At 41.6% G+C, this 12,766-nt stretch overlaps 1 protein-coding gene, 1 non-coding gene and 1 pseudogene across 2 annotated transcripts; 2 read left to right on the top strand and 1 right to left on the bottom strand.

Annotated features, from left to right (window-relative positions):
- The first annotated feature begins 347 nt into the window (after nt 1-347).
- On the top strand, nt 348-421 carry trnat-agu. Its single transcript has one exon. It is a non-coding gene; the product is annotated as a tRNA-Thr (tRNA).
- On the top strand, nt 400-4,605 carry LOC122131200 (carboxymethylenebutenolidase homolog). Its single transcript, XM_042706106.1, is given in 9 exon segments — nt 400-704; nt 1,081-1,295; nt 3,033-3,140; nt 3,293-3,435; nt 4,002-4,027; nt 4,029-4,100; nt 4,216-4,270; nt 4,273-4,336; nt 4,581-4,605. Coding segments are annotated over 8 exon segments (708 nt in total). The 5' UTR covers nt 400-704.
- Nucleotides 4,606-4,769: 164 nt separating this feature from the next.
- LOC122131198 lies at nt 4,770-12,182 on the bottom strand (annotated as a pseudogene).
- Between the last annotated feature and the right edge of the window lie 584 nt (nt 12,183-12,766).

The following is a 12,766-nucleotide window of genomic DNA, read 5'->3' as shown; positions in this document are numbered from 1 at the left end:
TAACGTTATTACACCAAACGTTTGATCTAGTTTACAAACTTATGATTAATTATGCTTATAGTTTCATAAGCTCTAACAATTGCAGCATTTGCCCCCTCCCTGGCCGCGTGCAAATGTATCAAATAATCTTGCAACGTCAGATATCGATAGATTTCTTAAATTAAAGTTCATGGAAAGCCATGGAATATGACCTATTGTGATTTAGTTACTGTTCTGATACTTTTCGTGCGAAATAAAAAAAAATAAAATCACTGTGCTATTGTGTTCAACTTTCAAGACAGCACAGAATGAGACCAAAACAAGTCTCTGGAAGAATGTAATGTTCAAGTTCACCAGTGGTTGCACGTGGCGTCGTGGCTTAGATGGTTAAAGCGCCTGTCTAGTAAACAGGAGATCCTGGGTTCGAATCCCAGCGATGCCTTTTCCCCCATCGTGAGTCAAGTTCTGTTGATTGCAGGGAACCCAGTGTTTCAGCTGCAATGTTATTAGAGCAATATGCGAACTTGTCAGATCAGACCGCCAGGGAATCTACAACATTGGGACACTGAATATGAACTTGGTTGTTTTTGATCCAAGGGGGCGTCAACCTGGCTGGCCAATAACATTAGACTGAACGAAAGCGCAGCCTACCGTGAGGAATTGTCCTTGCTTTCATTTAGTCAGTCGGTCTACTCGAGGCACCTCGAGCGAAGTGGACTTGAGAGGTAAGTTGCAAACCTACCTTAGGTTTAGTAGGCTAGAATTTACCTAAGTAGAGGCTATAAAAGAGGTAGTTATGCACAATGCAGAAGTAAAGGTATTTTGCACATGAACAGCAATTGTTTTATTTCCCCAAAGCATGCGACGTTATGTAAATGTAACGTGGCAACATTAAATCACATAAGAGAAGTAGCATTGTTCGAACGACACAAGGAAAGCTTGGGCAAGACAACTGAGATACCAGGAAAAACATTTCCATATGCAGGATAAAGGAAACAAACAACAAAAACCACACACTGAACTTGAATTAACAACTTTTAAGGCCATGGTATGAATACATTTCCTTTATTCATTGCTGAATTGTACCTACTTTTCTCTCAGATGGCGAACGAAGCAAAGCCATGCCCATGCGAAATTGGGGACAGGATGGAGTATGGGGGACTGGGACAGGAGATACAGATTGAGCATGTGAATGCTTATGTTGTAAAACCTGCTGTCAAATCAGATAAGGCCGTCATTGTGATTCAAGATATCTATGGATGGCAACTGCCCAACACAAGATACATGGCGGACATGCTGTCCACTAATGGATATATGTAAGAGAAGCATTGCATTTTTTCCTGGATAGTCATACTTACAGTGGGTACGGAAAGTATTCAGACCCCTTTACATTTTTCACTCTTTGTTTCATTGCAGCCATTTGCTAAAATCGAACAAGTTCATTTTTTTTCCGCATTAATGTACACTCAGCAACCCATCTTGACAGAAAAAAACTGAAATGTAGACATTTTTGCAAATGTATTAAAAAATAAAAACTGAAATATCACATGGTCATAAGTATTCAGACCCTTTGCTCAGTATTGAGTAGAAGCACCCTTTTGAGCTAGTACAGCCATGAGTCTTCTTGGGAATGATGCAACAAGTTTCTCACACCTGGATTTGGAGATCCTCTGCCATTCTTCCTTGCAGATCCTCTCCAGTTCTGTCAGGTTGGATGGTGAACGTTGGTGGAACAGCCATTTTCAGGTCTCTCCAGAGATGCTCAATTGGGTTTAGGTCAGGGCTCTGGCTGGGGCCAGTCAAGAATGGTCACAGACTTGTTCCGAAGGCACTCCTTTGTTATTTTAGCTGTGTGCTTCGGGTCATTGTCTTGTTGGAAGGTAAACCTTCGGCCCAGTCTGAGTCCTGAGCACTCTGGAGGAGGTTTTCTTCCAGGATATCTCTGTACTTGGCCGCATTCATCTTTCCTTTAATTGCAACCAGTCGTCCTGTCCCTGCAGCTGAAAAACACCCCCATAGCATGATGCTGCCACCACCATGTTTCACTGTTGGGATTGTATTGGGCAGGTGATGAGCAGTGCCTGGTTTTCTCAACACATACCGCTTAGAATTAACGCCAAAAAGTTCAATCTTGGTCTCATCAGACCAGAGAATCTTATTTCTCATAGTTTGGGAGTCCTCTATGTGTTCTTTGGCAAACTCTATGCAGGCTTTCATATGTCTTGCACTGAGGAGAGGCTTCCGTCAGGCCACTCTGCCATAAAGCCCCGACTGGTGGAGGGCTGCAGTGATAGTTGACTTTGTGGAACTTTCTCCCATCTCCCTACTGCATCTCTGGAGCTCAGCCACAGTGATCTTTGGGTTCTTCTTTACCTCTCTCACCAAGGCTCTTCTCCCACGAATGCTCAGTTTGGCTGGACGGCCAGGTCTAGGAAGAGGTCTGGTCATCCCATACTTCTTCCATTTAAGGATTATGGAGGCCACTCTGCTCTTAGGAACCTTGAGTGCTGCAGAAATTCTTTTGTAACCTTGGCCAGATCTGTGCCTTGACACAATTCTGTCTCTGAGCTCCTTGGGCAGTTCCTTCGACCTCATGATTCTCATTTGTTCTGACATGCACTATGAGCTGTAAGGTATTATATAGACAGGTGTGTGCCTTTCCTAATCAAGTCCAATCAGTTTAATTCTTTTAATCTGGACTCCAATGAAGGAGTAGAAACATCTCAAGGAGGATCAGAGAAATGGACAGCATGTGAGTTAAACATGAGTGTCACAGCAAAGGGTCTGAATACTTATGACCATGTGATATTTCAGTTTTTATTTTGTAATAAATTTGCAAAAATGTCTACATTGCTGTTTTTTTCTGTCAAGATGGGTTGCTGAGTGTACATTAATCCGAAAAAAAAATGAACTTGTTCGATTTTAGCAAATGGCTGCAATGAAACAAAGAGTGAAAAATGTAAAGGGGTCTGAATACTTTCCGTACCCACTGTAAATGCCCAGTGTACATATATATATATATATATATATATATATATAATTGTTTGTTTCAGAGCCATTGTCCCAGATTTCTATTTGGGTAAAGAGCCTTGGAGTCCATCTCATGACTGGTCAAAGTTCCAAGAGTGGCTGGAGGACAAAAAGCCGACAAACATCAACAAGTAAAATGCCTCAGCATCTATCTCTGATTTAACGTACAGGTCAACATTTTTTTTTTTTTTTTTTTAACTTGCCTGGATTTTGTTTTAAAGTGTAATCCCAGAGCAGTTCTCAAATACTTCATGACACTCTCTGAATGATACTATCCCTGCAGGGAAGTTGATGCAGTGCTGAAATACCTGAGGGAGCAATGTGGGGCAAGTCGGCTTGCATCTGTAGGCTTCTGCTGGGGTGGTGTAGCAACACACCACTTGGCCCTTCAGTACCCTGACATCAAAGCTGGAGTCTCTGTCTACGGTAAATTCTCATTATGTAGCCTACATCAAATATTATGAACAATGTTCTGCAGTTTAAGTTGGATGTAATGCATATGGGAGGGGGGGTTCATCTGGCCTCTGTCTATGGTAAATTCTCATTATGTAGACTACACAGATTACTCTGAACACTATGGGGCAATTGCTCTGTAAATGAGCATTTTGCTGTTTATATGCTCTTCAAAACTGTAGGCTACTACAGAAACCAAAAATGTGAGTTTAACACACAGTTGTGCGCCACTTTGAATGTCTTGAAGTCTTGGTTCAGCTGGCATGCAGCTGTAAATTGTAAATACAACATCCAGGCAATGATACAAAAATGCCTTTTAATGATATCAAACTCTAGTGGCAGCTATGAGACGTCGTGGTGACAAAAAAAAAATGAACCGAAACCTGGACTATAGGTTAAACGACAGGTGGTCATGACCCGTGAACTTTTTCTGCAACTTGAGTTTAAAACCGTGTTAAACATGGGATGCTCTGTCGTGAGGTTAAGTTTAAGTCTGTAATGATGTAGCAGTAATTACCAGTTCTGGTGCTTTAAAACAGGAATCATCCGCGAGAGGGAGGACCGATAACCAGCTGAAGAGTCCTACTCTTTTCATTTTCGCTGAAAAGGATGAGGTCATCCCACTTGAATCAGGTAGGGCATGTTTGTTTAGTTAAAATTGTGTAGTTCTTGTGATTGTCTCCACAAAATAATAGTTGGTCATCTTACAATGACTCAAATTCAATTTTTTGTTTTACAATTCTGTTCATGTAGGTGACGGTCCTAGAGGAGCACTTGAAAGAGAAGTGCACAGTTGATTTCCAAGTCAAGATTTCCCTGGACAGACACATGGCTTTGTCCATCGCAAGGAGAAGACATCAACCCAGCTGACAAAGCATTCATTTCAAGAGGCTAGGACAGACATTGCTAAACTGGCTGGAAAAAATATGTTTAGATTTGTCCAACATATAAAAGCTAATTAAATGTATAGGACCAAGCTAGCATCTAATGCATTATAAATGTATAGCTGACGCATGCCGTAAAACCAAATATCGGTGTTACCGCACTGCTGGTCTTAAGTTGCCAAAACCATTACAGTGCCTTTTTTATTAACTGTAAATGGTACTTCTGGTGTACAGTTGCAATCAATCCTTCATGATTTGAGCATTTAGCATTGGGCTTATTAACTTAATCACATTTAGCTCCTGCATGGTGATCCAAAACAGTTTTAACACCATTCTATACAACTCAAGAACTCACCAGACAAACAAAATGTGACAGATGAAGACTTTATTGGACTTCAGGCCCACTACAGTTAGCAAGAGCAACGTATCAAAGGTATAAATAAGACTGAAAGACTGGACACAATTCTCACGAAACAAGTGCACAGGGTGATTCACTAGACATCGTCGAAGAGAAAGCGATCAATCCTCAGACTCGCCTGGGCCTCTGATGTCGTCGATTCTTCAGGATTTCATTTTCACACTTGGGTTGCCAGGGAGATCTGCTGCTTCTTACCAATCAGCGTTTCAATCACATGCTGCTGCTTCATGTCTGAGCAAAACAATGAGAGGGTACGTTGGAAAAATGATATGTATAGCAAGAAGAACACATGGATACTGCTGGCTGCTTTGAAATGTTAAATGTTGCCAATAAACTGACAAGTCACAAATAACTCCACTTCCGAAACCAAATCAGTTAATCAAAACCAGGTGAAATAAGATTTTAGAAGCAAATGCATGTAGTGAAAGGACTATTTCAAGTGCAACACACTCAGACATGTGCCGAAAAACATACCATTAGTATTCCGGTGAAGGGCAGTCGATGCCGAGGGCAGAGTTGTTTTCCTTGACTTGTCTGGCTCTAATTTCAGTCATGGTCTGGATGGGGTTCAGGCCGCTGTTTTCAGCCAGTGCCATGGGAATGACTTCAAGAGCGTCCGCAAAGGCCCTCATGGCGTACTGCTCCAGAGAAGGGCACTGGACAACAAACAGTGGTCTTTGTCAAACAGCATAGATCAGCTAATGATCAATAACCACAAATTACTAACTAGGTCAATGCTGTAATGTTTTCCTTAGCAATTTATTTCTCTACATTTCCCCACACATTGGAACGCACAACAACAAACAGACATAAGTAAAGTTTCACATATGTGCATTGGTCAGCCTTACCTTATCAGCTGCCTCATTGACAGCGAGAGCACAGGCGATCTCTGAGGCACCTCCACCATACACAACGCGGTGGTCCCGCACCAAGTTACGGATGACACACAGGGCATCGTGAAGAGCACGCTTGGCCTCCTCGATAATCTACAGTCGAAGCAGAACAGGTCATAAGTACACGAGAAGGACAAATGAAATTGGCTCCACATGAATCCCCTATCACGCGGCTCTCTTACCATTTTGTTCCCTCCACGGATGAAAATCGTAACAGCTCTGGAATTTTTGCACTCCTGAATGACCAGCATCCTGTCTTTGGTGGTGCCAAAGCAGATCTCCTTCACAAGGCCAGCACTGCCCAGCTTCTCTGGGGTCAGCTCACTGAAACGTGGCACAATTCGCCCGCCGGTTGCAATGGCGATGAGCTGCAATGAGAAACCGCATACATTTTACAAATCGAAACATTGAAAGAGAAAAAAAGAGCAAGAAATGAAACTGTAAAAAACAATATCAGAAGACTAAAGTATAAATAATAATGCTTAGTCACTGTAGGCTGTACATACTAGAGTGGCTTTTTGTAACTAACTTGATTAAGTACAACGTCCTGTAACAATACTAAAGGTTGATTGGGCTTCAGCCACTTACCTCAATCTCTGGGCCGCCCACCCAGCGCACAGCAGGAAGCTCATTCTGCAGCAGCATGTGGTTCGCCTCATCATCAAAACCCCACTGGCAGATGGCAAGATTGGCCCCAGTATTCTTGACCTAAACAATGAGTAAGGCACGGTTCATAATTATATTTATTTACAGACCATGGTACAAACCTTCATAATAAGACATCAGTCCAAGGTAGAGAATACAGGCATATGGACAACAGAATCGAACTGACAAAAGCCAAATTTATGATTGACCATCATGTGGGACTCGTCTCACACAACCTTGCGTTGAGAGACAGCTTGTTCTGAGACAGATTCATTTGATTGTTGTCTCTCCACTGAACACATCTTGTAATTCCCCACACTAACCTGATGGATCATCTCCTCAAACTTCTCCTTCTCATACTTCTGCAGCGCTCTGTAGTCCTCCACACAGGTCACGTCCAGCTTGTGCTTGGTCTTAGGCTTGGGGGCTCAAACGGGCAGGTCAGGATGGCAATCTTTGTGTCCTTCAAGAGCTACAAGAGAACACAGACCATAAGCACTGTATACTGTAAGGTTTGAGTATTCAAGTCCTTTAAGTTACAAGTCTTTTATTGTCAGATGCACATAACACAGGGCAAGACTGGGCACTGAAATTCTTGAGACAAGGCACTGCACAACAACCTACCATAACATAACATGACATATCCTCTGTACAAGTACTCTGAACATAATTTACACGTGTTAAACATATAATAACCCTACTAAATATACAAGATAAATATACAATAATATGTTAAATTAAAGTCACATTTAGAAGACTGCATATATATATATATATCTTTAAAAAAAAAGATTAAAAAATCTGCTTTGGTTCATTGTAAATGATCAAAATCTCCATAAGAAAAATGAAACCAGTGGTGTAAGAGGGCTGCGAAACTGGCTAGTGGTGTGGGTCACTAGACCAGTACTATATGCCCCCTAAGTCAATCTGTGGCTGTGGGCTCAGAGTGGAACAGACAGATCACCATACACACCATATATGCCCACAGCCATTTCTTTTTAAAGTTTCCTTTTAACTATAGCAACGAGAAAATACTATTTGTAGCATAGTCTGAAGCAACGTCTAATTTCTTAAAATAGACTCGTCAATAAAAGACAGTCTTGGGTTCAAAGTGATTGTAACCACTTGTGGATATTGTTAAATGACTTCACATAGACATTAAACTCTCCTGAGAGAAATAATGGAACATCAATGGAGCACGGCCCTACTCCGATATCAATGTAGTGAACAAATGGGGATAAGTCCTCCCTCCCCTTCTCCAACACGTTAATTCAAAGGTTGTGAGTCTCACTCCAAGCCAGGGGATCAATTAATGATTGGACTTAAACATTTGGCGTTCCCACACAACACCATGACACTAAGTAAACATGCAATAAATTAATAAATAAATTCACTGTAAGTGAGAATGATGTAGTGTGTGGGTGCGCATGCGTGCGGGGAGGGTAGTTTTTTGCTTGAAAGGCCCATGTCACATTTCAGACATGCATACATAGCGCTCGCACCACAACTTCATGGCATTTCGTTTTATGCAATCTAATTAGGTCGTTTTGAATAAACTGCAGTTAATATACGGATGCAACCAATACACAGGTTTGTTTAATAAAATACTGTAATGTGATTAATAAATGATGCGGTTAATAGATGGGAAAATACAGTAACTACTTTCCCAGATGTACACAATAATCTCCAATCAAGTCGAGGTGACTGATGGTGAGAGCAGGGAGCAGCTGGCATACCTTGGGCATCTGAGGGTGGCTGAACTCCTTGTCCACAATCACTCCCTTGATGAGCTGGGTGTCCTCCAGCTTGCCTCCGACCTTGCCCTCCACCTTGATGAGCTCAAAGTCAACATCTTTCCTCTCCATGTCTGCCACAGTCAGGATGGCATTGACTGCAATTTCTGCCATCTGTCTGTGACAGCGGTTAATCCTGGAGGTATGGAAGAGACAAAAGTAAAGGGCAATTTTAAAATTGTGTTGCAATACAATTCATGTTGGACACAATTAATTAATTGAAAAGTCTAATGCCAACCTCCCGAGTGACAATTTTTTCTCGAAATAAAAGTTCTTAAATTAAATGTATTTTAAACAGTGACAATGGAGAGTCCGCATGAAAAGGGGAAATAAGAAATGAGCATGTTCTTTCAAAATGGGTCGCAATGTACTTCATGGATGTATTCAATTGATAGTAGAACTGGACTCTCAACCAGTCTCTTAAATCAAAAGTTGTTTAATGGTAATGTGAGCTGAATGTTACATCTAACATTGATGTGAGATGTTAGTAGCTCACTATACATCTTTTATTTATTTAGTTTTTAAAATGGTGGTCACAATAATTCCACCCCCAGCCCCTGACATAACTGGTTCTTGGTTGTAGATCAGTTTTCCTGGCCACACGAAGAACTGCCTCGAGATTAAGCACTGGCTCAAACTGCCTTGGTGGAAAAGGGGCATCAGACTCACACTTTGGAGCCCAACGTCGTCATAGCCGTCTGAACGAGGGACTCGGTGTTGTTGGGGTCGACGGGGTAGCTGTCGCTGATCTTGTCAAGCTGTGCGATGGCGATTGTGGCAGCGCGGTCATAGCCATCGGCGATCCTGATGGGGTGAATGCCACGGTCCAGCAGCTGCTCAGCCTGCTCCAGAAGGGAGCCGGCCAGGACTGGAAGAACATAAACACAACAGAAATTTAGATATGTAATATCCTAATATGACCCGGGCGCCTGTGGCACAGGGCACAACACACATGCACAAAATGTTTGTTAAAAGAATTCTGCTTATTTGCATTATCCAACTGCAAATAACAGTATTTAATTCATCATTGGAGAAAATGTAGGGTCAAATGTGTCTGTTCAAGAACAAACAGTGTACTCATTAAAAGTCTCATTCCTCATTTAAAGAAGAACAGCAAGACGAACATGAAGACAACATTTCAGGAATCTTCGACATAAATATACTTCTGTTGTTCAGAATATTATGTTTACTAACAGACAAATTAAATTAAAACATTGCCAAAATGTGTCCAATATCTAATCTGATGCATATGCCTGTTGAGATGGAAGGGGAATGAGGGATACTATTGTGGCTCTTACCAACAACACCAGTAGTTCCATCTCCAATTTCATCATCTTGAGACTTGGAGAGTTCCACCATGAGCTTGGCAATCTGATGATCAACATCCATCATACTGAGGATGGTGGCACCGTCATTGGTCACTGTTACTTCTCCATCCCTGTCCACCATCATCTTGTCAAGGCCTGATAACCATGGGAAACAGGTAAGCAATGTTTAAAAGCAATGTTTAGAGCAGTGGTTCTCAACCATTGGGTCGCTGCCCAAATTTGGGTCACGGGAGTTTCTGAAAGGGTCGAGAGACGAATTCTAAATGTAAAACTTTTTCTTCAAGCCATGCTCCCTCTGTCCATTAGGGAATCCGTGCCCCCAGTTCTGACATTAAACTACATAAGCCGGCATTGGTTCTGCATGTAGGCCTATCTAACAATAACATGTTCAAACATTCAACCAATCAAATTTGCATATCAGATATTTCAAATGTATCAACATGTAAAACGTCACTGCACTGCGCGATGATATACTCTGACATGACCGGAGAATGTCTAGAGTAGACTACTGTAGGCTAAAACAAAAATGTATACAAGTCAACAGAAAATCTTCGTGTAAAACGAGTACCAGTTCAGATAGGTCTTCTTCTGAAGAACCAAAGAGGAAATATTTACGGGCGTACGACTCGGTATTTCTGAAATATGGATTTACGTATTGCGTGAAGAATGGTGAGCACCAGCCGTTGTGTGTGCTATGCAACGAAATACTAGCTAATGAAAGCCTGAAGCCTTCAAAATTGCAGATACATTTTGAAACAAAGCACGCCAACTATAAAGATAAAGACTTGGATTTTTTTAAACGTATGAGCCAAAACCTTGAGGCATCCCAAAAGACATTTGAACGTGCCATCACTGTTCAGGAGCAGGCACTGCGTGCATCCTATCTGGTCTCCTACCGGCTAGCTAAAAGCAAAAAGGCCCATACGGTTGCAGAAGTTGCCATCGATATGTGCACTGCACTCATAGGTGAAAAAGAAGCAGCGAAATTAAAGACAATTCCCCTGTCATATGAGGATATGTGACATGTCCAATGATGTTGAGCAGCAGCTCACTGAACGTCTCTGCGCTTGTGACTATTTTGCCTTAAAAATCGATGAATCCACAGACGTGGCTTGCCGTGCCATTCTCTTGGTTTTTGTGCGGTATGTGCGGAATGATGACTGAAGAGCAGTTCTTATTTAATGCAGATTTGCCAACATCTACCACTGCAGTAGAGATTTTTTCTGCAATGGACACATACTTTAACTCAGTCAGCTCTCCTGGTCAAAGTGTGTTGGTGTGACAACGGATGGGGCAGCCTCGATGACAGGAAAACATTCAGGGATCTCATTTACTATTTGAACATGTCCATCCAAGTCCATTTCTCATTAAGAAGTTGAGCATGTAAGTAAGGATTTCTCATTTAGAAAAATAAACATAAGTCCTGTGATAAGTGGGACATGTTAGTCCATCTCTGACTAAAAAAGGTGCATGGATTCTTCTTAAGAAGTTGAACATGTAAGTTCATAATTTCCTATTAAAAAGTTGAAAATGTATGGCTTGTAAGTCCATGATTTCTCAAAGAAGTTGAACATATAGGCCTAAGTCCATGATTGCATAACTGATCCTGACTGTTAAACAGTTGCATGTGTTTTCAATGGTAAAACAGTGGTATAGTAGTAGTGGTAGTAATGATAATACAATCGTTAAATTATTGGCCTAATGATTCATGCTGATTATTACTTGTTGGGTCGCGGCACTGGTACCACTGCACTGGTATCTTAAAATGTGGGTCATGGAGCAAAAAAGGTTGAGTACCACTGGTTTAGAGTTTACTGCAGTAAAAGGGTGAATTAACAGGTTCTCACCATTTGGGCCCAGCGATGTTTTCAGCGTAGTGGCCACTGCCTTTGCTGCCATGATGTGAGACTGGAATCAAAATCCAATTAGAGTGCGATTACTAGACAATTCAGAGACTTCACACAATTTCAAAAACAAGTCATTAAACATTTTTGTTGATTACGTCCAATAATTACATAGTACGAATTTCGTCTGCAACCACCCGGATAAAATGTTATTTACTCACAAAACCAGTTATCTATTTCATGAAGACGTCTGTAGTCTGTACTCACTGTATCGTCAATGTAACATACGACAATAATGCATCCTCGTGCATCTTACTTTTGTAGTCGTAAAACAGAGAAAAGACAGCCAGTACTTTCTGCAACTGATGCCTCATTCGAGACTTCCCGTCGAAGCACATGGGCAAACGGCTGCAATAAGCTAACTATCGCACGCTAGGGTTAGCCTAGGCCTTGGCTAAGATGCCAACTAATTGACTGTGGTTCGCAATATGATTAATTACACAATCACTGGCACCATGTTGAATTCGTACTTAGATTGCACTAAATATATTAGATTGCGATAGCTAACAAGCTATCTGGTTAGTTAGGGTTTCCACCAAGCTAACAAAACCGATACACCCATTCATGGTAAGGTTAGCAACACTAGCTAACATACACAGTCATTGTGCTAAGCCTACCTTCAGTGCGTCCAGCCCGGACAAGCGAGTTTTCGTGTCTTGGTCTTTTATAATGATGAAAGGCCGGCCATATTCATCAAATGCGAGTGCCCCTAAGGAGGACATCTTTGCAGGTGGAATATGTGGTCCAAATACTTATACGAATGGTGGTTTCAGTGTTGTGAGTTGATCCTGAAGTAGACGCCTGGCCTCGCTGATCTGCCGGCGAGTTCTGGAAGGATCTTGGGGCGGGGTGGCCGAATCCATGTAATATCGGGCGCCGATATTTTATGCAGTATCTCTAAATTCCTTGCCTAACATAATATATGAGGATAAAATATAGTTTGAATTAATCTGTTAAATATGCTACTGTAATAGATCGTAACCTGTGGGTTGTATTTAAACTACGCATACTGGTTGATCGAATGGTTTAGTCCAATCTCGCGTTATCGCACCCCAACTCGCGATTTATTGTCATGTGCGTGCAGAGCATGTGGATTGACTGTCTCATTGTCTGTGAAGTGGGAGTACTTTTGAAACTTTTATGGCTACATCTTACATTATTATTATATAATGCAATTTCTTTCAACCATCTACACCAGCAGTCGATGTGTCTGCGAATGACTTTATTCGAAGGCATTGATAACACCTCGCTTTCCTGTATGAAGTTTTAAAATGTAATTCTAGAGTTTCCTCTTAGTAAGGCCACTGAACGCAGACACTTATACTTGGCACGTCCACCCACATCACTCTTCTTATTTGATGATCTGTTTGAATCTCTGTAAGTGATTGAGGCTATGTATTGAAGTCTACCGTCACTGGCTGTCATCATCCGCAGATCTT

The sequence above is a fragment of the Clupea harengus genome, unplaced genomic scaffold (genome assembly GCF_900700415.2).
Source record: "Clupea harengus unplaced genomic scaffold, Ch_v2.0.2, whole genome shotgun sequence".
Taxonomy (NCBI): Eukaryota; Metazoa; Chordata; class Actinopteri; order Clupeiformes; family Clupeidae; genus Clupea; species Clupea harengus.
The sequence above is the reverse complement of the archived record's forward strand: the minus strand, read 5'-3'. Positions and strand labels throughout refer to the sequence as shown.